General features: G+C 41.9%; 1 protein-coding gene across 1 annotated transcript in view; it reads left to right on the top strand.

Annotated features, from left to right (window-relative positions):
* MAN1A2 (mannosidase, alpha, class 1A, member 2) overlaps window positions 1-22,657 on the top strand; it is a 76,200-nt gene extending 53,543 nt beyond the window's left edge. The window contains exons 9-13 of the mRNA XM_004689599.2: window positions 1,041-1,156; window positions 4,807-5,026; window positions 6,538-6,710; window positions 9,567-9,682; window positions 18,337-22,657. Coding sequence (XP_004689656.1) covers window positions 1,041-1,156; window positions 4,807-5,026; window positions 6,538-6,710; window positions 9,567-9,682; window positions 18,337-18,469 — 758 coding nt within the window. The 3' untranslated portion in view covers window positions 18,470-22,657. The remainder of the gene's footprint in view (window positions 1-1,040; window positions 1,157-4,806; window positions 5,027-6,537; window positions 6,711-9,566; window positions 9,683-18,336) is intronic.
* Window positions 22,658-25,361: the final 2,704 nt, after the last annotated feature.

Genomic DNA, 25,361 nt, shown 5'->3' with positions numbered 1-25,361 from the left:
TGAACTTTTTTGAGTGTGTTTCAGCTTTGTTTTTCTTGTTAATTATTTGGGTGTGTCCTATGTACATTTGTCTTATTTATTTGACAGAATTCTTTATGTAGGGCATTAACCGTACATATCTTTTCCCACTCATCTTACAGACTTACTACATCATATGACACTATAAACCTTTTCCTTTATGGCTCCTTCATTTTGTGTTTCGTTTGAGGTTTTGTGCTAGAAAATCAAACTTAGGTTGACCCCAGATTTATTTTTGTGAGCTAATAATATCAATGTTACACTGAGCAGAGAGGTGGTGGTTCCCATAAAACATGAAGTAGTCATTCCTCCTTAATTTGAAAAGCTAGTGATGGTAACAGATGAATGATTCAAGGGTTATAAGAAATATGATTATTTTTTCTTTTCATGCAGGGAGGATGTAAGTGTTAAGGTAGTTTTATGGGTGGGCAGCAGGGATGATGGAGTGTGGTTGCCTTGGGAGTTACAGTGCTAGATTGAGTAGGGTTATAAGTATAGATGGGCTAGAATAAGAACATACCAGGACAAAAAAAGCCCAGATAGTTGTATAAATATGATAAAATACAAGAAATTTTGTATTCTCTTGCCTTGTAGATTTTTAAAACTTTGCTACCTACAGCACAGAAATTACTATTAAGCATCCTATAGAAAAATGGCTGAGTGTGCATCCCTTGGCTAACATCACATTTAAATATATCTCTTGTATGTAATTATGGCTTGTGTAACTCAAGCCATTTATATTCAGAGGGTAAGTATTTGCGGTTCTGGGAAAGTTTGTGCATGTGAATGTGCAAGCTCTATGATTGAAGAGAAAGACTAAGCGTGCGAGACCCCACACCCAGCAGGAAGCTGGTGGGGTGCCTGTGCACAGGAAAGTGAGTACAGTGGGCAGAGTTCGAGCTTGCTGGAACAGGGGACGCCAATGTAATTCTTAAACTTGTGGGTTTAAACATACTAGTTTAAATTTTTAAACATTATTGAACTGTCCTCTTTACCTCAGCCTTCTCTTTTCTCTTTTACAGATCACACTTCAGTCGGTGGCCTGGGAGACAGTTTTTATGAATACTTACTGAAAGCCTGGTTGATGTCAGATAAAACAGACCATGAGGCAAGAAAGATGTATGATGATGCTATTGAGGTGATTGTTGTCGGCATACTTTTTAGCCAACATGTTTAATGTGTAATGTATTGGGTGGTGACTGAGGAGCGTCTTCTGTTTTGTCAGCTGCATTCACTATAGAGTTTGTTAGTATTTTAATATAAAAGTCTTATTAGTTTACCTTTTTGTAGCATTTTAAAGAAATTGTTGAAAGATTTTAGTGTAACATTTATGAAAAATTAATTTTAATGTATTATCTAGAAGACAGGAAGAACTTAGAGACCTATTTCCACAAACATGTCTTCTTTCAGATGACCCACTTCCCCTGCACAGCGAGTGGCTTGGGGGTGAGCAGCCACAAGCTGCCAGTGCCCAGCCCTTTTGCGCACATGTGGCGACTTGATCTTTAATGGCCATGCTGCCCATGAGGACTTCCAGGCGGATGACTGCACAGTCTAACTTGAGAACTTGTTCTCTCAACCTCTGATCTGTAGTTTCATACCCCGTGCCGAGACATTTTCAAGAAGGAGCAAGTCTCCTTCTTGAAAACGCTTTCATGTGGTATTTCCTGCACACACTGAGAGAGAAAAGTGTATCAAGCAATTAGTAAGTTTCTTTTCTTTCTGATCCAATGGAAGCCCATGTCTTCTAAGTCATTTATTTTTTAAAAATACTGTATTTTGTAAATAATACCATCCTAACTATAGTCAGTGATAATTATTCTGAGTCATAAGTATTGTTTGTCTTTAAATTGAACCAAGTATCTTATTACCCATTTTAGCCCTTACTTACTTTTTAGGGCACTGTATCCCTCTAAGTTGCTTATACAGACGTACAGGAGGCAGACAGCTCTGTGGCATGTAGCTCTTTGCCCATGCCCATTGCAGGCATTCTATAGAAGTGTTCTGAGGAATTGTGTTAACTAAGAACTTCAGCTATGGACATGTAACCAAGAATCTATATTGGCTTATAACATTCTTTATAAAGTATTACAATTTAAAACTGTTGCAGTTTCATTCACCTAGATACTTTGTCATCCTGGAGAAATCATCTGGGCAGAATGTAAAGGCATCAGAGTCAGTGTTGGCAGAGTGCTCAGTCCTTCCCAGCAGGCTGTGTGCTCGTCAGGGGCAGACTGGTTTGCTGATCATTGCCACTGGCACAAGACCTGACACAGAACAGGCCTTCAGTAAATATTTGATAAATGAATGACTGATAATTTGAGAAAGTTTCATCATACGCCACGTAATCATTTTTTCTTCATAGTTGGCTGCTTATTTGTAAAAAAAAAACATTATTTTTGCTTCACTCTGTCTAAGTCTTCCTAATGGAAAAGGAACATTATATTTGTCATTTCTTAACTATGTGCAAAACAAGCATGATACCGGTTTTGAAAATTAATCTCAAATTATTTTTCGTGAATCATCTATGTGTTAATATGTTTTAAGAATCTACATTTGACATGGAATTAAGGAAGAGAGAAGAAAGATAACTCTAGTCTAATTGCGATAAATCATAATCAAAAATCTGCCTTTCTGAAGAAACAGTTCAGTGAGTCCCTTCCCATCTCATCCTCCCCTGTAAACTTAGAGGACCCTTATTCCTGGCTCCTACATCTTAGCTTCTTTTTTAAAAACATGTGTATCAGGCCCTCCCTGGTGGTTTCAGTGGGTTAAAGCACAGCACTAGGAAGCTAAAGCCTCTTCAGCATGAGATTGATCCCCGCCCCAGGAGGTGACCACAGGGCGCGGCAGACCTCTCCTGACCCGCCCGCTGCTCCCCTCAGCAGTGTACTTCATTACTCGGCCTGTTCTGCTCCCCACTCTGTCTCTGGCGATTCCTCTCACCCTCCACACCTCTGGCCTGTACCCCAGGTCTGTATGTATAAATAAACAAATCTTAAAAAAGAAATGTGTATCATTAACGTTTTACTTCCTGATCAAGTTTATATTGAGTCTTCCATTTTTAAAATAGTGAAGCAAAAACATAACTAATAGTGTCAAATTTGTAAAGATTTCTTTAACACTTTTTAATAAAAGAACAATAATATTACTCTTACCTGCCATTAAGTAGTTTAGCATTTATATAAATTGGACTTTTAGACATTCCTTGTATTTTTATAGACACACAAGAGCCGTATAGGACATTTCAGGGCTCAATAATTGAATTACTAGTTAAAAACCCACATTGGTACCCACCTTTTACTTTATTTCTAGTAAATTCTTTAAAATATATTTGGATATCTTCTAATTATTAACAAAGTAAGATTAATGTTAAAAAAAAAAAAGCCAGAAATCACAGAAATACGCAGAGATTGGAACCCAAGTGCGGCTGTCATTCTGGAGGTGTTTGTGAGTGCTTTGCGTGCAGCAGCCTTGCTGTGGGCCATGAGGGCGCAAAGATCGTCATTGTCTCTGCAGCTGTAAAACTGAGCCTTTCTTTTGTGCTTCGTAGTGTTATGGTTAAATAAGAAAAAAAAAAATACAAAGCTTGAAATCCAATGGTAGTTCCTTATCGATCACCTTCTATTCCCCAGTAGATCAAGGAGTTACTAAGAATACGGCTTATTTATAGAAAGTTTTATTAATTTAACATTTTTGAGTCTGTACTACACATACAGACATTGTGGAGGGTAAGACAATAAATACGGCGAAGTCCCTGTAGTTCAGCAAAACTTGCATTATTATTGTAAAATATACAGAGTAAGTTTTTCCAAAGGTGATAGTTACTGAACAAATCAGAAAATAACACATGATAAAAATGTGGATTAGTCCTTAACTCCTTTATTGTCAGAGAAGTATAGTAGCTAGTCATATAGTGCCTTCTAAGTGAGCTAAAGCAATTTCTTATACTTTTCCAAAAAGTATTTCTAAAGGTGGAGATTTAATTCATAACCTCTCTTAATAGTCCGAGAGCTTCAGTTCAGAGGAACAAATCTCTTAAAAATCTCATCTTAACATTCAATGTTGAATTCTACTTCATGTCGTATTCCAGTTTAATATAAAATACTTTATCCCTCACACATTTTTGAGTAAACGGACATTTCAGGCAGGTAAACTTTGTTAGTCACGTGGCCACCCCGGTCATGGGCACAGCTCCCAAAACTAGTGCCTGAGTTTGCCAAGGAAAGGACCCAGAAGCTAGGCTGAACTTCCAGCTAGTCTTTTAAGCTTTATACCATGAGATGTTTCGCCCAATTGTACCTTTTTAAGTTAATTGGACATTGAAAAAATTATAGTTAGTGATACATAGAAAAATAGAAATCATTTTAACTATCAAAGTCGTATTTTTCTGATTAACTTAGAATTTTTTCCTACTCAGTTTCTGTTGTATGAAAAGAAATTCAATTAGCAAGGTATAAGCTAGTTCTACCTTGCCATCATGATCTCCAGTGGCTATTATGAATGCCAGTTACCTCAAAAATTTAAAAAATCTTAAAATGGGTAGTGTGAACTTAAAAGGTCTCCCCTCTCCCACCTTGTCATATTGACTGTGGAGTATTTCTTCAAGGTTAGATGCAACTTGATTACTCACTCAAGAATTTACATATTAGAAACTAAGTGTCCAGTTGGGGAAAGTTACTCTTTTTCAAGAGATCCTATTATCAAGGTTTAACAGTAGCCAAAAAGATATAATAAGCTTAAACATAGTTTGCTTTTTAAATCTGAAGTACTTCCTTTTTCTTGTAGGCTATAGAAAAACACCTTATTAAGAAGTCCCGTGGAGGCCTCACCTTTATTGGAGAATGGAAGAATGGGCACTTGGAAAAGAAGATGGGGCATTTGGCTTGCTTTGCTGGGGGCATGTTTGCACTAGGAGCGGATGGTTCCAAAACAGATAAAGCTGGCCATTACTTAGAGCTAGGCGCCGAAATTGCACATACATGTCATGAATCCTATGACAGAACTGGTAAGACTGTTAGTAAAGCAAGTTACTAGCTAAAAGAACCTCTTGAGTTAAAACTATATCTAGGAATTAGAAGGAAAACAGTTGATCAGTTTATTCTAACACAATAAATCATCTTCTTAAGAACTTAAATTTTAATTCTGGAAATGTGTTCTGCATCATTTAAAAAATTTTTTTTCTGATAGCTGTTACTGGTTTTGTTAATAAGGGTTTTGTAGTAATTATTTTAAAGATAAGAGGTAGGATATTTGAGGATATGTAAGATATACATTTGCCCTTTTTAAAGAATTTTGGCCATTCATTCCACCATCTATGAAACCAGTTACTTAAAAGAGCACAGAGTTGACGGACTTAGAGGATGTCTCACCTATCCTCTTGTGAAAGTAAGAATGACAGAAGAAATAGTAGTAATATTGAATGTGTAATTGGTATCTCAGTGATGACTAATTTGTTTTGTTACCAAGTTGTGAGTTGTTTGTGTGCCTTTCTCTAAAAATGCCCTCTGATGTCTGCTTTAGGCAAATATGTAGTATTTCTGGGCTTCAGAGTCCTTATCTGTAATGTGAGTATGATTCTTACAAAAATTGGTGGTGAAAGATACATACATGTATTAAAGCATAGCTAAATAAAGAAAGGTACCAGCTGAAAGTGGTACCCGCATCCCAGGGCCAGAGGCCCTTGGTGTATTCCGCAGGCTTAGCGTACCGACGGGATTGGAAAGAGGTTATCTTCAGTGGCGATACCTAATGGAGAGAACCCTAGTGTTTCTACAATTAAAAGAAATTTAATTGTGATTAAATGCTTTATTCCAGCCTGAATGCAAGTCCTATTCAAGGAATTGTTGCACTTTTGTAAAATATATGTAGTGGCCTTGTTTTATTCAAGCTGGCAAGTGGGTAAAATTATTGATGAAATTCTTGGTGACTGGCAATTTGCACCTCTTCTGTGCTTTATATACAGAGACTTAAGAGCAGGGAATTTATTTTTAAATTTTGAAATATGTTGTTCCTTTTATACTGTTGTTTGCTTTGAAAAGGGTTATTATCTACAGTCAGATATAATTAAATATCTGAGCTTTTAAATGTTTTTTATATATGTATTATTTTGAAACGACTTTCAAATTGTCTTTTTAAAAAATAATTCTGCACAAATAGTTATCTATACTGATTTGTTTTAGAAGAAAATAGAATATGAAATGTGCTTATGTTGGTTTTACACTTGTTTCCAATAGATTACAATATTCTTGTCAGTTTAGCATAGGCTTAGAAGTATGTTGATGTACGTCATTTATGGGAAATACTTCATGTTAGGAAAATATATGTATTATAAGTCTATTACAAGTAAACCAATATGAGTCTTTTCAAATACTGATTTTGCAAAACAGCAGTTAAGGTAAAACAAATGACAAAAATAACTTTATACTTCATTCTTTCAAGGAAGAAAGGAACTCTGGCAAACACAGATTGTCTATTATCCTCATTTAATTTTTTTTTTTTTTTTTTGCCACATTACAGCATTAAAACTTGGTCCTGAATCATTCAAGTTTGATGGTGCAGTGGAGGCTGTGGCGGTCCGGCAGGCTGAAAAGTATTACATCCTCCGCCCAGAAGTAATTGAAACCTATTGGTACCTGTGGCGATTTACTCATGACCCAAGATACAGGCAGTGGGGCTGGGAAGCAGCACTGGTAAATACCTCTTCATGCACGAGTGTCCGGTCCAGCGCGCTGTCCTTGCGCCCTCGCCCCTGCAGGGCTCTGCTTTCATGCTCTGGTGGGAAGTGCCAAGGTGATCCTCAGGACCCTTGGAATAGTTCTCTGTTCAACTGTTATCTTACAAACACTTGGCCACTCTCACTGAACAGAGGAGTCATTTACAGTTTTCACTGTTAATACAGTGTCTTTGCCTCAATGCTTAACTTCTGAAAAAGAAGTAGGTCATTGTAAAACCTCCCAGCTCACGGTCTGTGTAGATTACCCCCATTCACGTCAGCTTGTGTTCTGAGTAATTCCTTCATGAATCACAAGATGTCATTTTTTTAGGTTAAAAGACTGCACACACACAGTCTTGCTTAAGTGTGTCAGACATCTATTGCACATGGGCAGCATTTTCAATCTAGGAAAAAAGATCTGCTTGAAATGAGGACTTTTAAATGATTAATAAGTAAAAGAAGCCAGTGGTTTTTTCATAAAATAGTGGTTTTTTTAGAGCCCCTTCCTGCTTTCTACCTGCGGAAGAAGAAAATCACCAGTCTTTTCACAAGAGTGTATCTCCCTGGCTTTAAGAACCTTTGCAGAATGACTAAGGTGTTTCAAGGAGAGGAGGGATGAACAGGATTTTCAGTGAGAATGGCAGCAGAAGGACCTGCCCTTCTCACCAGGAGGCAGGTCTTGAGGGCCCCGTGGTAATCTAAGATACAACATGGCCTCATCACCCACTGTTTTGCTTTCCAGGGTTTCAGTTACTTACAGTCCAAAATACTGTTTACAGTCAGATATTTTGAGAGAGAGAACATTCATATAACTTTTATTACAGTGCATTATATTTGTTTTACTTTGTTGTTAATCTCTTATTGTACCTAATTTATGAATTATACTCTATCACAAGTATGTTTATGTACACGCACAAAAAAAGTATCAAAGCTTGATACTGTTTTAGCCACCCCTAGACAATGTATACCCTGCAGATAAGAGGGTCTGTGTGTGACCCACAGGTATCATTTATCATTCAGACCCAGCTAGTCCTTACAGCATTTAGCAGTAAGACTCACCAATTATGAAGGTGGTGGTCACATAGTACAGGACCCGACACAGCCTTCACTGATGCTGCTAGTGAAACTCTGCACCCCCAACCCCCACTGGCCACCTCTCTTGGATATGAAGAAAGTAGAGGGAAGAAGGCTGAGAGAGAATAGTGATTAGTGATATTTTATGTTTCTATAACTTATTCCTATTCCATTTCCATCTTCAGACTGCAAATTTGAGCCTATTATGCTTGAAGACTCATCTTCAACACAAACTGTAAATGACTTAAAGAGCAGTCATGCCTCCCAGCTGTTTTTTCAGTGTCCTTAAAATTCTTTGTAACTCCACAGTGGGAAAGATACACAGTCGTGGTGAAGAACATAGTGTTCAAAAGCTCTTACAGTCAAATTCCGTTTAAGATAGTTAAAGTACTGAACCTTTTGGTGAGAAGACTTAAAACCCAGCTATAATCAAAACAGAGCTATATGAAAATGAACAACTTAAACAAACACTTCCATGTTAATTAGCTTTTCTAGAAGGTCAGACAAATGGCACAGTGGTAAGACTAGGAACAAAATGCCCGGGCAGTGATGACCAGTTAAGTAGCCACACTTCGCTGTTAATGCTTAGTTCAGCAGTATCGCAGGGCTGGGAAGAAGCACCTGTGCTTCCAGCTTTTTGTCATTGACTTAATTCTGGAGTGTGACACACCTCCAGGATGTATAGTTGCTTTGAACTAAAACCGGGATTATGAAGAGAGTCCACCTGACCCAGGATATTTTATTTAGGCATGTTCATGATGCACAAAGGTACAAGCTAAGATTCATAGCTCCCACTCAGCATGTAGATGAAGCTCTGCCTCAGTTTTCAAAACTGCAGGTGAAGTTACTAAGATGACCTTGGGAGGGTTTGGATATTAAAAAGTCAGTGTACATGCAGCCTTCAGCATGTGGTGAATGCTTCGTACTTACTGACTTGATTCTGAAATTGTCGAGGTAGGTATGTGGGCGGGCACTTGCTGCCACAGGGAACCCCACCCCTAATGACTTAGTCACAGGACTGTGGTGTGAAGGATCTGGCCTCTGGTGGGGTGCTCGCCATCAGTGTTGACTTTCACTGCTTTCACTGTGCAGAGCTTCTAAGAGATTTATGTGTGTGTGTGTTCATAAAGATTTATTTATGCAGACAGAACTGGGGTACAGGCCAGAGGTGCAGGGGTGGTGAGAGGATTCACCAGAGACAGAGTGTCGAGAACAGGCAGACTGACAAACACTGCTGAGGGGAGCAGCGGGTGGGTCAGGAGAGGTCTGCAGCGCCACGTAGATCACCTCCGGGACAGGGATTGAACTTATGCTCAGGTGGCTTTAACTTCTTAGTGCTGTGCTTTAACCTGCTGGGCTACCTGGGAGGGCCCCTAAGAATGTTTTGGATTTTTGTTTATCCTTGGAAATGAAAATACTACACTTAAAATTTTTCATTCAAATTGACCTACAACTTGAGTTACCAGAATTAATGAGGCTTCAATGTGCTATACAGATCTCTAATTTAATGTGATTTTGGCTCCTAAGTGAGGAGAACATAAGGTGTCATAAATGATTGTTTTTGATGAGGGAGAAATTCTGCAGGAAACAGATACCTCAGTTAATTTTTCTAGTAGGAGGAGATAGTGTGAGATAAGAAATCTTACTCTTAAACCATAAAGTTGTTGTATAAATCCTGAGCTTCTGATTATAGTTTTCTTTGCATGTCCTTCTAAGCTTGAAATTCTGTGGAATTGACTCTGGTCTGTCTCTCCCACAGGCTATTGAAAAGTATTGCCGAGTCAGTAGCGGGTTTTCCGGGGTGAAGGATGTGTACTCCTCTACCCCTACGCATGACGATGTTCAGCAGAGCTTCTTTCTTGCTGAAACACTGAAGTAAGTAGAGCCGTGTTCTTTTGTAGCCTGGCTTTGCTGTCTGATGGATGAGTGCATGATGAATTACGGGTATGTGATATACTAAATTTTATTGGAAGTCTTTTTTTAAGTGATTGGGGCTTAAATAATTATTGGCATCTCATTAATGACTTAAACTATGAGGTAGATATTTTATCAATGAAGACTTTAGTACCTTTATTTTATCCTTATCTCCTTAGTATACATTAGTATACATTAGAATTATCTTCCTAAAATCCAAATAACTGGGCCATCTAGAGTTTCTAATTCAGTAGATCTAGGGTGGGATCTAAGAATTTGCATTTCCGACAGCTCCTGCTTTTGATGCTGGTTCTGAGAACACATCTGAACTCTGCTGTAGTCAGTGGAACCTGTTAGGGGTGGTGGTTCGTGAGGGCGGCAGGCGATTATAAGCAAAGCCAGCATCTTCCCATGAGGAAGATACATAAGGGGAACTAGGGAAAGAAAAACGATAACTTTATTTGGGTTTGTCTGAAAGTAACCTTGATATCTTGGATTAACCCAGAAGGAGGTAGAGACCTTAAATATGTCCCTGTCCCTAAAGATGTAGAAAGTGAAAATCTTCTATCCTGTTTTTATTTTCTGTATATTTGCATCTGAATGGCTTATAAACAAAACCTCTTGTTCAAAAATGAAAAAATATTTTCAGACCTTCTTTAGGTCACACAGGGTAGATATATATCAATAGATAAAAAGGACAAAGATTTCTACCCTCCTGGAGTTTGCATTCTGTGAATCTTAACTGGAAAATGGCAATGTCTGTCTCAGCATTCCATTTCCGAAGTGGCTGCTCTAGTCCAATTTTTCTGTTACTATCCTTAGTACTCTTTCAACCTGCTTATTATGCAGTTGTGGTTTTCCTTCTTATAACTATGTCGTGAGTTTTTATCATTTTTATTATGTCATTTCTTTATTTTGCCCTTTCCTTTCCATACGGGCAGTTGATCCTCACCCAGGCCTTTACCACGCTGAGATGGCTTAAGAGATGTGTGCAGTTGTCAGCTCCCCGCCCGTCTCTCCTGGTATTGGCTCCCTTTTGTCAGTAGGCGCAGCACAGTGTGGGCAGGTGAGCGCTCCGGCCGCTGCCTGAGCCCACAACAACGTTAGCGGTGAGCCTGCCCTCTGCGAGCCAAGTGTGCCCCTTTGCTCTTAGTTTTCGCACCCGTACACTGGGATTTCACCCAAATATGGTGGGATCTTTTACCTTTATTTTAAAGATTTATTTATTTGTGCATATAGAACTGGGATACAGGCCAGGGGTGCAGGGGTGGTGAGAGGCTTCCCCAGAGACAGAGTGGGGAGCAGAACAGACCATCTTCTGAAGTCCACTGCTGAGGGGAGCAGCGGGGAGACAGGAGAGGGCTGCCGGGCCCTGTGGGTCAGCTCCGGGCCGCGGATGGAACTCGCACTGAAGGGGCTGCGGCCAGCATGCAGTGCTGTGTCCTAACATGTTGTGCCACCAGGGAGGGCCCAAGATCTTTTATCTTTTAGAGAGAGAAATTACAAGTACAGTGAGTACTTGTGTCTTCACTGGAACCTGCTGTGGTGACTGCCCTGAGCGCTCCGCGCGGCCTCCACGTGTGAAGTGTGCACGTGCGCGCACCCGCCGGCACGTCAGTGCATTTACTGCTGGGCAGGGCAGGGTCTCGCACATGGCGTCAAGAAAAGGCACGATCGTGCATGATCACAGGGCAGTCATCACCTTTGGGAAACTTTGTGCAGCAGTGCTAGTGTCTGACAGGTGGTCCAGGCCGAAAGTCCTCAGTTTCTCTCATAATGTAACTTAGCAACCGCAGCCCAGGGCCAGGAAAGGATCATTTGTTGTATTTGGTTTCCTGGTCTGTTTAGTCCCCTTTAAATGAGACGCTCTGTTCTTCATGCCACTCTCTTCAGCTAAAATGGTTCATTCATTTCTAACTTCATTTATTTTACTTACACACTCCAGCCTTAAACTAAACTAATCTATATTCAAATATTCATCTACCTGTGTGTAAAATCTACCTTTGCCTTTTATTATCTATTTCATTCTTAATTGGCTCTGACAGCCATGCCCTCACCCCTCTTACTGATGAGTGCCCCTCTTGTTCCTGAGTTTAGCTGCGAGCTGCCTCCGGCACATTGGCTCCCGCAGTTCCTTCATCGCTAGTGACACTGAATCAGCCCTGGCTTTGTGCACCTGAGCACTTGGCCTTGGGCTGCCATTGTGTGTCCAGTATGCATGGGGATGGCCCCAGTTGGCCTTGGGACTTTTCCTGCCAAGTTCTGTCATACCTTTCTCAACATAGCCCTCTAGGTAACTAGTAATTTTTATGTGTATAATTGCTGTAGTACTAATTCACATTCAGAAAAAAAAAAAAAAAGTTTGCATTTGGATTCACACAGTGAAAAAGGTGAGGCTCAAAGGATGTACATGAATAACTGTTAACAGTTCCGGGCTTGGCCAGTGGTCGCCGGTGAGTGAGCGCAGCCTTCCGCACCGAGCTGCCTGGCAGCTGAAGCAAGAGGACTTGTCTCCTGCCCTGTCTCGTCATCTTGGGGGAGGGGAGTATTTTACAGACAGATGAGACGAAGTGTTTTGTTAGTGCTAAGAGGCGCTTTAATTTGTATAGCACATTTTTTTTTAATGTACTATTAGGTAAACCATGTGAAATTACCCTTTTAAAAAATCAAAACAGTTGATTACTGGCAATTTCATATGATTTAACATAAAACGTAATGACAAATACCTTCGGTGATGTTCTAAAAGAGGCAGAAACACATTAAGTGACTTACTCATTATAAAAAATAATGGCATAATGTTAAACTGCCATTGGATCAAGACATTTCAGTGATTATAGTTAAAAGTTTCTATCTTTCTCTAATCAGTGAAATAAAGTTTTGTCAGAAGCTGAATAATGGTAATTTTATTATGAATTCATTAAAAGGAAACAATCCATGTGTTTTTGCCGCCAGAAATGGGTTGGCAGTGGCAAAATTGAAAAGTCTGTGTTCTTAACCTAAGACGACAGTCATTTTAGTTTTTCACATTGTCCTAGATGCTGCACTATAGATATGCTATAGCTATGGCTGTTGATGCACATTTTCTGTTTCTTCTGTTTCCATCATTAGTGCTAAATTCATTCACTCATTTACCTTACATACCGATGGCACAACAAAAATTACGTACCGTGTAAGCTTGGAAGTGGGTTCCTTCAAGTAGTTTCCTTAAAACCCTTACACTGTAATAAATGGAATCAAATACACAGATTTGCAAGAAATGCTAAATATATTAAATGCACAAAGGAAATGTTAACAAAATTGCAAGGTCATTTAAGGGAGGAAGAGTTTACTTAACCTGAAAGGAAGGTTTCATGAAAGTGGGGACGTTCAAACCGTACAGTAGCAATAATGCAGTGAACTGGAATTCAGGGGAGTACCGCTAATGCAGACAGTGGAATATTAAGAATGAAATAAGAGCTCTAGTGGTGGAATTGACAAGCCTTATTATCTTATTAGATATATGGAGATTCAATAAGGAGAAAGAATCAGAGATAATACTCATTTTCCAGCGTGGATAACATTAAGGATTATGACACCAAGTTACAAGAAGAAATAGATTTCCAGAAAAGTTAATGAGTTATTTTGACCTGTGCTCCCAAGAGCCATTTACAAATATAGATCCAGAATTCAGAAAGATTCTGATGAAGAAGAGACCTAAGACATATGTCTGATCCTTCGAAGGTGCCTACGTCTCACAAAGAAAGGAGGGTCAAGCATAGCTTGGCAGAATGAACTCCTGCATTTATACTCTATTTTATCGAAAGCCATTGAAATGAGTTTGAGTTTGGGGGGCTAAGAACGTATAAAGAGATAAGGACAAAAGAATGAAAAAGAAATCAACAGTACATAGGAGATGCCAGCACATTTTTAAAACATATGGAAAACAGTAGAGAAAGCTAAGTACCTGTGGCAGGAGAAGTAATTTAAAGCCAATGGATGACTGCGTGGGAAAGACCAAAGACCAAGGCACAGGTAAGACTGAAAACTAAGATTTAAGAAGGGAGTAGTTAGCCCCCAAACCTGCCCCTGCCTTATCTCCACCGTGAATGAGAGAAGAGATTTTTTTGACTGAAGAGGTCAAATCATGGAGACCCCAGATGTGGCGTCTCCAGTGACTAGCCCCACCTGAAAGCAGTCAGGAGATTGGAGGCTTCCTTTCTAGAAAAATTGAGTAGTCTACAAGAAAAATAGAGCTGCTGATACATGAGCTACTCTCAACACAATATCCACGTTCTCACTCAGCCCCAGTGGTGAAGCCAGACCAGCAGGCCACAGGTTCCAGCCTCCTTGGTCCATGTTAGTTTGACAGTTTTGAGTTAGGAGTATTTATCAAGCTGTAGACATACAAGATTGTGCATGTTCCTCATGCATATTGCAGTTTTTGACGTTTATTTAAAAAAAAAAATAGTACATTTACTCTATGATTACATGGAAGGTATCCAGGGAAAAACTGAGTACCTCAAAGAAGTGACTTACACTTCAGGCTTAAACACCATTTTCATAGGGACAGGGGGATGTCGGCCAGTAGTGAAGAATAAATGCTTCTTTTACAAAAAAGGTGCATCTTAAACATAGTAGATTAGACAGGGGATAGGAGAATTTATGACACGGTTTGTGATGATGACTTCCAGTCTCCTCTCCTGTAATAAGATTCTGTCTTCCATGATCAATGGAATTTCTGGGGAAGGAATGTATTGACAGCAAGTTCTGTTTGAAGAGAATTGTCTGTAGGAAAAAAGGGGTGAATTCAGAAAAGGCTTCTCCTTTCATATGTTGTTTTTCAAGCACAAACAGCTTAGAATAAATTCGTTTACCAACGTGGCATGTTTTGGAATTGCATGTTCTGAACTTTGAGGTGGCATAGATTGTTACCCTTTAAATGATTCACAATATATGGGGTTTGGATGCTTTTCATTTTAAGATCCTCACATGTTTCTGTGTGGGTCAGTGCTGTGAAATTCAGAATCCTTGGGGTAAAGGACAGATCTAATAACTTCCAAGGGGAGAGGAAATAAAAGTGAAAAAATGATCTGTAATCAGAATGACCTCAGACTTCTCAGTAACAGTGACAGCTAGAAGCATTGGCATTCACTCTAAATTATGAAAAAAATTAATTCCAGCTTATAATTCTAAGTCTTTGGCCAGGCAAGGTTTCAAAGGTACTTTCTACATGGACTTCTCAGTGAAGTCTATATGCTTCATCAGAACTGAGTCTAAACCAAAAGGAAAGGTGTGGATATAGAGGGCCAGCGAAGGGGGGTTGAGAGGACAGTTAGTCCAGATGAACAGACTCTGGAGATCATTTAGGAGTAGATACAGGCAGCAGCAGGTTTTCATGTAGTATTAGTGGTAGATATTAGTACTGCACCTACTTTCTGTTAGGTGAGGAGTGGAATTATGCAAGAAAAAGTAAAAACGGAATAGTTTCTGTTGATAAGAAATTGCTTCAAGACTTTCATTTGGGATCTAGATTTTATTACAAAAATTGGTAAATAATAACCCTCTCCATGTTTCTCCTGCAGAAAGAAATACATTCTTTGATCTGGCTTTGTTCCCTCCAAGAATTGTCGTTTTATTAGCGCTATGATCAGAATCCCCATTAGTTTGACGAATTCCAAGCATTGTAGCAAGTGGAGCACCAGGAGTTCTGGGAGCATTTTCTAGCAGTTGCCCTTAAGTCGTTGAAAGAGTATCTTTGTTTGGATTCTTGTTAGTTCTGTCGCTTTGTACCATTTACTATCATAAATCATTTCCTCTTAACAAAACCTTTGACAAGAGAGCATGTTATTTTATATCTGTACCTCAGTGTCTGCACCAGTTAATCTAGATCTAGTTAAGCATCGAATCTCAGCTCAGTTCTGTGCCTCTATATTTGAAGTAGTTTTTGGCTAAAAGAAACCTCATTAGTTGGAAATGCAGTATTTTAAATACATTTCTTATTAAAAGAAAAAGAAATCCCATACACTTGAGACCAAACTTAGCACCGCAGTGTGCTGTTTTCACTGGCCTGGAAATCTCTGGGGGTGGAGGTCATGTCGCATGTGTCCACGGGTCTTGCTTGTGTGTGGCCTCTTTTCCTGCCTGTCTTTTAAAATTCAGACTTTGGATGTAATGGCAAAATCCTGAAAAATATATAAGACTGTGGCAAGAATCTGAAATATTCAGAACTATGGGAAATTATTTATGTGTCAGGATGTTTATGACTGTCATGGAAATGAGTTGTATTAAATAATATATGCACAGTACTAGCGGCTAGTTAAATAGTTGATAGCGACAGTAAGACGCAGGGGATGTCATGGAGCCAGTAGTGACTCCAGGCTCTTCACGGTCGAGTCTGAAGTGGAACAGGAAGTGCACACATGTGTATGTACATGTAAAGCTTATAAATGACCATTTGATAGATATTTCAACAACATTAAAATGTGAAAAGCCTGGTTTAGTTTAACTGATTTTTTACTGTTCTGCTTTTGCTTTTATAATCAGAAAAAAAAATTACAAACTGCAGCAGTATTCTGTCTCCAGTTCAGTTGCTGTCTTTGTGACTGGAATCAAGGGAAATTTTTTGAGCTGCAAAAAAATTTAGAGGTCGTTCAGTTCTGCAGACACCACCACCCTCCCCTTAGTCCCACACACCGACATTCTCAGTGTTGAACGTCTTTTTACAACATGCCATTTATTTTGTAAAATAGTCTTTCGTTAAGCTCATCAGTTGAAAAGCTCCTGCTATTAGGACGATCTTTCTTGTATGACTTGATAAATCTGCTGTACTGTGAATTCCATTCAGTGAGCTTAGTTTTGCTTCTGGGGAGGTTTCTTCGTGTTCTTTTACAGATAGTTGTTACGTCCCAGGCTAAAAACTTCATGCTTCTGTCCTGTTTCTTTCTGTGACACGAGTCAGGTTGCCTTCTCTGGGATGAGCCCAGGTTCTAGACTGGACACTGCATTCAAGATGTAGCCAAAACATTTAGTAACTCAGAATGTGCTCATGAGCTTTCATCAGTGCAGTAATGCAACATTCACCTTCCTGGCAGTCCTGGCATATAGCTTGAAAATATACTGTAGATCTTTATCTTTTACATGCACCAAGATAATGATTTTCTCTCGCTGTCGATACTCTTTACTGTTACACTGAGTCGTTACACTTCGGTGAAGTGCTGCATGTGTCCTGCCAGTCACGTCTCCAGCGCGGCCACTTCTCCTCCTCTGTGTTCTCCAGCTGCCCTCTGCATTCTCACTCGTGTGTCTTCATTCTTGCTGTCCATTCTGCACGGACTTCTCCTGTCGTTTACTTACCCTGACGAAGTCCTGTTACCTTTTCAGACCTGCCTCAGATGTTGCGCCCTCTCCAGTCACACTTGCTGGACTCATCCCTCCTCAGTACTTCCCAGCACGCAAGTTCTGACAGAAGAGCCTTACCCTCAGTGTCAGCTCAGTGTCTGCGTTAGAGTGCGCACTCAGAATGTTTCCTGAATTACACAGAATTCATAGCACGGCACTAGTCGTAGTAAAAGGAATTACGCAAGCATCTCCTCTGTACTGAGCAGCTCCTGAGAAATCAGGGCTAATAATGGGTTTAATATAGTTTAGCTTAAAAGTTACAAAAAACCCCCCAAACAAACAAAAAAACCCACACCAGTATGTGGTTATGACAAAATAAATTGTATGAGACAGAAAAAGTGAAAAATAGAATTTCTGTCCACTTCTCATCCATTCTCACTCAATATTGATGTCGCCTCTTAGAAGTTTCTTGAACATATGTAAGCATATAAATAATATTCATAATATATATTCTCTCATTAGACTTTACTATCATTTAGATTTTTTGATGCGCACTTTCATGACTCCCTGGTAGAATTCAGACTGGGATTTGCCCAGCATTATAGGTAGTCAGGTAAGAATCAGTGGTGCATTAATTCTGTCATTCCAATTTCTAAGTCACCACCCCCACTTACGGTGCTCCTGGAGACTTCAGGGACCCTTGCTTCTAAGTGTTGTCACTGCCCTTCAGAAGCCGTTAACAAGCCGGTAAACCTGCCGTGACACTGCTGATCCTGAAGGCAGCTCCAGCTAGCAGCTTGGGTACCTGCTCCAAGAATTAGAAACGCGGCTGAAGTTTTTGGTATACGTCAGTTGGATTGCGAGAACAGTGCACTTATGCTGTCAGTGCTCACCAGGAAGTGTTACTAATGTCAGGCTCTACTGTGAGCTCTGTGAGTCAGTAGAACATGACTGACACTGTGCATGGTCTTTAAAAGAATGCCTTTGAGAACGATGAATTTATTTTATGCCACTGTTTTAATAACATCATTGTTTTCTGTACTTTGATCGGTGTGCAGAGTTTTAAAACATCTGTCTTATTTCAGCAGTCCTACTGAATTTTCTTAAAGCTCTTTCCATCTTACTGGATTTTCTTCGTGTATTTTGGATCATGTCAGTGACTGGAGTTCATTTTCTTACATGTTTTACATGAAACTTCAAAATAATAATTTGTTTCCTCTGATGTTGTTGTAACTGAGCCACTTGATGACCTCATTGAATTCTAATTGAAGCTCTTTTCCCCTCTCTCTTATTTTCAGATATTTATACCTGCTGTTCTCTGGTGATGACCTTTTACCTTTAGACCACTGGGTGTTCAACACAGAGGCTCACCCTCTGCCCGTGTTACATTTAGCCAACGCCACACTTTCAGGAAATCCTGCTGTTCGATGAAAGCGGCTCCAGAAAGACCATTTTCTCCTGTGTTTTGTTTACATGGACCACTACAGAAATTAGTCTGGAGAGGGGCTTTGGAAGACTTGGACCTCTTGGTCAACTTTGCAGGGTGAAACGTGACTCTTCCCCATGGAACTTTTCCGCTTGTAGATACATCACCTTTGAAATGATTCCATTTTATACCTGACCAAAACATAATCTGGTATGTGTAAGACAGAGACTTGATGTTCTTTGATTCTTCATGAGATTGTCACATGAAAAATTATGCCTGCTCCGACTACATTATTCTTAAAGCGCCCTGGAGCTGGAGGCCAGGCCGCCTGGGAGTGAGCCCAGCGGCGGGACAGAAGCTGCAGGTGGCCTTTCGCCCGAGGGTGTGTCCGTGTCCTCCCGTGGAGCAGCTTTCAAATCGGCTTTCAGATATTCACGCGTTTGCTCCCTTTCTCTCCATTTCTAATAATGGAATGAACTGAAGTAAACGAGCAGAAGAGGGGACAGCCGCGCAGAGCAGGAAGTCCCGGCACAGGCAGGAGCAGCCCCTCCCCGCCGGCTCTCCAAGGCCCGGGTGACCAGCCTGGCGCCGCGGGCCGCCCCACCGCATACCTGGGCAGATTCCGTCTCTGGGGCATGACCTGCCAGAGAAGACTCTTCCGGCCTCATCTCCATGGGGAGCCTCTGGAACCGCCGCAGAGCCGCCCCTCCGAGCAGGCCGAGCCAGGGGCTCTGCGCATGTCCTTGGGTCGGCTGGGGAGCATGACCGGAGGGGACACGGGCAGCCCACTGGCCTGGAGGCCTGTTCTGACACACAGGCCTGGGCTTGCTGCTAGGAGATTATTTTTCCAGATCGGCAGATCTACCGAGTAAATTGTGTCCACTTTAACCGCGTTATAAATTAGTAGCGCCCCTCCGTGTACCACTTTATTTATGTGGCTTGGCAGAATTCACTGTACTGTATGCAACTCTCAATTTACCTTGATGAGCCAAATTACTTTTATAACATTAAATAAAAAATAAAATACAGTGAAACTTCCTTAAATATTCTATCTGGAATGGGGACAGGAGATCCCTTATTTATTATCAGATGAGTGAGCTTTTCACAAATATTTTATGTAGAAAATAAATTCAGCTATTATTTTCTCCAAGAATATTTATAGAAATCCAAAGAATCACAATGCTTCAAAATAATTTTTAGTGATAAAAGATTGGTATAATTGAGCATATTACACTAAATTTGGGTCTATCTGAAGGACTTTCTCACCATCGGTAAATTTTACAATATTATTTTTAAAGAAACTGCTATTTCTTTATATTTTGGTGGAAGACTTAAATTTTATCAAGAATTCTATTGTAAGATAAATATCTAACACTGTATACATGTTCTGTCCCTTGAGTTTTTGTCTCAGTACAAGATGTGTTTTTCTTCTTTACACTTAATACATGCAGCTTCCGTGGGCAATAAAAGCTGGGAGTCGTTTAATTAGCCTAGTGTTGACTCTGAATTTGAAGAGTTCATGAACCAGTATGCCAGGAAGCCCACTTTGGAATTCCAGTGGCTTATTTACTATTATTTTGATAGCTTTTATTTTTAACCTTTTATTAGCATGTAGTAGGTTTAAATCGGGGAAAGATTTAATAAATTAATATAATTAAAGATTTTCTGAGGTGAGCATCTCACACCGCCAGTGGCCAGACGCTGCTCAGGCACAGCAGTGACCCAGCCGCGGCCACCACCCTCGTGTTCAGGACGGGGGAGAGGACGTGCGGTCGGTTGGTCGGTCGCTTGAGTCTTCAGTAACATTACATGTTAGCACATGTTTTGACACTGTAATTATCTTTTACTACTTGAAAAAATAAAAATTTTAAATGTGAAGGGTAGATGATAGTAACTTTGGGAGGGAAAGGGACAGTATTTGGCTCCCAAGAAAGCATTGACGCGAGTCCTGAAAAGAGCACAAACCACTTACGCGTCGTCATTCCACAGAGTGAAAAATGCGTCGGCAAAGACTCCGCAGCCTCTGGCCGCCTGCGCCGACTGTCTCTCAGAATAGACGCGTGTCCGCGCCCCCCAGAGAGCTTGTCAAGGGAAGGAAAGATGGAACCGAGCCCCGGCACGGTCATACTTTTCGGGGCGGGGGCCAGGAAGCCCACGGTGGGCCAGTCCGATGCCCACGCAGGGCCTGAGGGGGGTCAAGAGGCTGCTCCACCCTCTCCCCTCCTAGTGAGCGTGAGGGGGCCTGCAGGTGGGCTGTGTAACAGTGCTTCCTCTGTTTTCCTTCTCTGAATACCAAAGGCAATTAAAGTCAGCTACAGTCGACTTATCAGTGTCATGTTTTATTTTTGTTAGAAATTTTCATACATACTTCCTCCAAGTCCAGTCCTTTCATACTCTGTTTAGTTTCCAAGAGAGTTCTTTCTTCTGTCCTTCCTAGTCACTTGCATTTTGTAGGCCAATTCAGGTCAAATACTTAGAGGCCGAGAAGTGCTCCTTTCTAGATGCGTCCTCAAAGAACAGACACATCGCTTTGTGCGTTTGGTGCAAATTCGCAGAGCAGGTTGGTGGTGGTGCCTGGCAGGGGCAGCAGTGGAGATGCAGGGCGCCTCTCTCGCAAACGTTTCTTTATTTCAGCAGCACAGTTGAGTTCAAAGCAGATTTTCCTTTTATTTCACCAGTATAAAGTTGGTAAAGCCAAGGAAATGCGGCCCTAACCAAAAAGAAGTCTGCAGGAAAATCAGTCCCCAGTCAGAGGATTCTGCCTTTCTAGGTCACAGGTATTTGCTGTTCTACGTCCCTGACACGGACTTGTCCTTGTCTTGGAGTAGATGTTTATATTTTATATGTAAAAGTGAGACCTGGGTGTTGAAGGAACGTTCCTTTTGTGGCATACTGACCCTGGTTCTCTCTGCTGTTATCTAGGGTGACCTGGGACTTCACTGGGTACATTTTAACCAAGCAGTTTAAGATTTTGCTCCTCAGTGTGTTGTTTTCCACTCCATTGCCAAAGTCTTTGTTGATAAAAGATGGTGCTTGCCGTCTTCATTATGCAGCCTCTCCCTCAGCCTGGACTTCTGCGCGTGAATGTATGAGCGAGTCAGAGGACGAGGGGACACACAGAGTGCCCGGCGTGCCAACCTCTGCTGGGCACTTGCCCGTTTTACGATTCCACTGGCTTCTTTGGTAGACAAGTAGTCCATACCATTTTAAATGTTTCCTAGTGTGAATCATGATATAAAATCCTTCATTTTATATTTCATTTAAGTTAAAGAGGAAAAGAGATGGTTTGTAATATATTTTAAGCAAAGTGTTACTGTATCATACTAACAGCGATCGTTGCTGTTGGTTACTAAAGTCTTGGAAACCCATCAGGAATACTTGATGTGTCATGCAAGTTTGACTAAAATATTTACTTCAGAAATAAAGAGCATTCTTTTTATTGAATCACTTTAAGTACTAATTAGAAATTAATGACTTAACAGAAGTGCAGGTTATTTTATATTCCAAAAACCTTGGCACCTAATTCATGGGAAAAGTTTGTGGTTGTAAGCTGGCTTTGCTCTGATACGGGTCTTACTAATGCCCCCTGCTGTAAGTATAAAGACAAATAGACTAAACTATTTCGAAGTTCTGAGTAACAGTTTCTAGTTACAGTTTTTTGAGTTCTTATTTTTCTTTAGGTTTTCTTACCTTCTAATTGGCGAGCTTGTCTTACCTACTCTTTACATAGATCTATCCATAAATTATACACAGAAATTTTATTACCGTGTTAATAAGTAAGGAATAATTGTTAACTGGTTTTGGCTGCACACATTCTAAGCAGAATATTTGAGTCACCAAACATGGTTTGGAGCTATTTTAATGCACTTAACCCTGGTTGAGTCAACATTGGTGAAAGTGATTTTCTGTTACTTCAGCTCTTTCAAATCATGGTGACGACAGACATACGTGTCTGTGTTGGGTCAGCAAACTTCTGTAAGGGTCAGATAATATTTTAGACTTTGTGAGCCATACAGTCTCTGCTACTCAGTTCTGCTGTTGAAAATGGAAACAAGCATAGACCAAATGTAAATGAAGGAATGTAGCTGTGTTCCAATAAAATAAATTTATGAAATCATGGCAAGCTGGATTTGGCTCATGAGTCATGATTGTCATCGTTTGGTCTCAAGCTTAATTTGCGTAAGACCCTGTGATCTTTGCCTCTTCTCTCTGCGTTTTGAATTACATAATTCACTTTTTTAATGCAAAAAGATAACATGCATGTACACTTGTATGTATCTGTATGACCTAAAGCTGCGTATTTCATTATCTTCAAAATAGATAATGCCTTTCTAGCGTGCCCAGGTGTCCAGATGATAAGACTGTCAGGAGAGAGGCACCTTTTTCGTCCTCCGAGTGTGCTGTCAGACAGTCGTCACATCGCAAGACGACTCTAGAGTCCTCATGGAGAAGGGGCCCAGTGCGCCCGTGTGCGCAGTCATTAGCCCGCTGTCGAGGTGGGCTGCTCGCTGGCTTGGCACAGCTCTCTGGGCTGCTGCAGCCATAGGCTCTTCAATGCCCCTGGCACCCTGCGGCAAATATAGGACAGATGTCTGACTTCGGTGCTGTAGACACTGCATTTTTTGTAAATGCTTAATCCGCAGAGCATAGGGTATGTGCCTCGCTGCTGTCTGTCAGGCACCCCATTTCAGATGGCAGAAAGTCGCTGCCCCCAAAGAACAGCTGAGATCGTGAGAGGTGCAGAGAAAACAGACGTCTCCTAGAGGAGAGCTTGCCTTCCTTGTCTGGCACACCTCGCCTCGACTGGGCAGCAGTGTTTCGGAAGCACTGTGTATCCTACTGGAGTGAGAGCTTTGCACAGACTTACATTTTCATTAACAACTAAGCCATTTTCAACTGGTTTGTGTCCAGCAGAACTCGTGAAGTTATTCCTGAGAGTACACAGCATCTTCTCACTAGTGTGTCGGCGGCAGGGCACCACTCCTGAGAGAATGTTTTCTCTGGGGAGTTTGCCAATTATTTCACTGCTGGGAAATACCCCAGAGGCGGGGAGCCCGCATTCAGAGTGAGGGGGAGTGCATACTCGTGAGCTGCCTCCCGGTCAGGCGCACACTCTGGGTTGCCTCCACCTGTGTGTCTGAGCACACGCGTGCAGACACCCACACGCACACCCACACCACACGGCAGCGCCTTGTAGCTGCGTGAATGCTACACACTCCGCATGCTCAGCCCTTGGGAGGTGGTTTTTTGGAGCCCTCGGTTATTGTTGGATTCCTTAAAATATCCCCGGGTTGAACTGCTGGCTTTGGAAATCGAAACGCCATTCTTCAGCCTCACTGGTCCCAAATTCAGTTACTCCCTATACTAACAGGGGAGTCTGAGCTCCCGCCTGGGGACCCCCTGGCTGCTCCGGAACTGATTGCCAGTCATTTCTTCTCTCTGTAGTTTTTACAAATTAAAAGTAACACCATGTAGCAAAGATCAAATAAAGATGCCCTGTAAGTGAAATTTTTTGTCTTTCATTTGTAGAGACTGTGGACAATACAGTTCCGTCTCCCTGTTCACAAAACAGCTTTGGCTTTTGCTTAGTGTTCAGTCTCCACATCCAGACTGTGTCTCCGGGTTCAGCTAATACGCTCCTTGATGTCATAGAAAGCTCGCTTACGTGGCGTCTTGCTCCTGATTTAAGAAAATCCAGAGACCTGTGCGTCCATCTGGTTGCGTCACTGTGCCTGCTCCCCCAAGACTTCACCTAGGCCAGACGCTCGGATCATCAGTCATCAGGCTTTCGAGTTGCCTCGATCTCTTGCGCTCCTGCTGCCACAGTAAAAATCTCACCTGACCCTGCCTTAGTCATACAGCAAAAGTCTAGACGTAGACGGTGGCTGAGTCTGTTGATACTGGGAAGGTGAAACAGCAAAATTGGTGGGCCCAGAGGTGGGTCCTTGACAGCGCTCACCACTGCGGGGCACCACACAGGCAGGGGTGCCAGGCAACGACTGATGATTCCAGGGAACGAACGAGAAGGGTGAGAGCCGGGAGTGTCCACACGGGCTGACACAGCCAGGCCACCCTGCACTGGACAGCGTCCTCCGAGCAGGGCCTCCCCACGCTGTCTCTGGTGAACCCTCTCACCACCCCTGCACCTCTGGCCTGTACCTCAGTTCTGTATGTGTAAATATATCTTCAATCAATCAATCAATCAATCAGTTTCCCAATAAAACAGCCCAAATTAGTTCTCCTCATGGGCAAATGCCCAGCCAAGCAGGATTGGCTTGAAGAGGGATGCCAAGGCCTGGGATCTTATCCAAAGGCTTAAGGTGGGGAACCGTAGGGACGTGGGGGGCCAGACTCTCGGGCGTGGGGGGCCGGACTCTCGGAACTGGGACAGAGGAGCGGCCAGTCAGGATAACAGCCACGGCCTCTTACCGCCCCGCCCCCAGCTCTTCAAATGCCTCCACATGGCTCCAGCTGCGCCCTTCCACGCCCCCTCTCCAGCAGTGCACCCCCTTTCCAGCAGGGCCAGGGGCTAAGTCGAGCTGCAGGAGCGAGCGCCTCCTGCCTGGAGACCCCCTGCCATGTCGCCTCCTCCCCTCCGCGTTGCGCCGGCCCCCACGAGCTGCCTGCTCGAGCCGCGGGCAGGGCGGGCACACGGGCTCTGGCCTCTGCCGTCCAAGGTGCCCAGGGGGAGGGGAGGTGGTGCCCTCGCTGCTGGGGGTGGTCCTGTCAGAGGTGCTGGAACGGCGTCCGCGGGGCTACTGAGAGGAGCCCACCGACTCGGGCGGGTGACGCCACCAGGCTCGCAGGCAGCCCTTGTCGGGCCCAGGCTGGGCTCGTGGGGCACCCCACGTTTTGAAAATCTGAAGTTCCACCAAATACCATCGAGTCTTTAAGATA

Source organism: Condylura cristata, unplaced genomic scaffold (genome assembly GCF_000260355.1).
Source record: "Condylura cristata isolate star-nosed mole 26May11 unplaced genomic scaffold, ConCri1.0 scaffold00026, whole genome shotgun sequence".
In the NCBI taxonomy this organism is placed as follows: Eukaryota; Metazoa; Chordata; class Mammalia; order Eulipotyphla; family Talpidae; genus Condylura; species Condylura cristata.
This window is presented reverse-complemented; position numbering and strand designations above follow the sequence as displayed.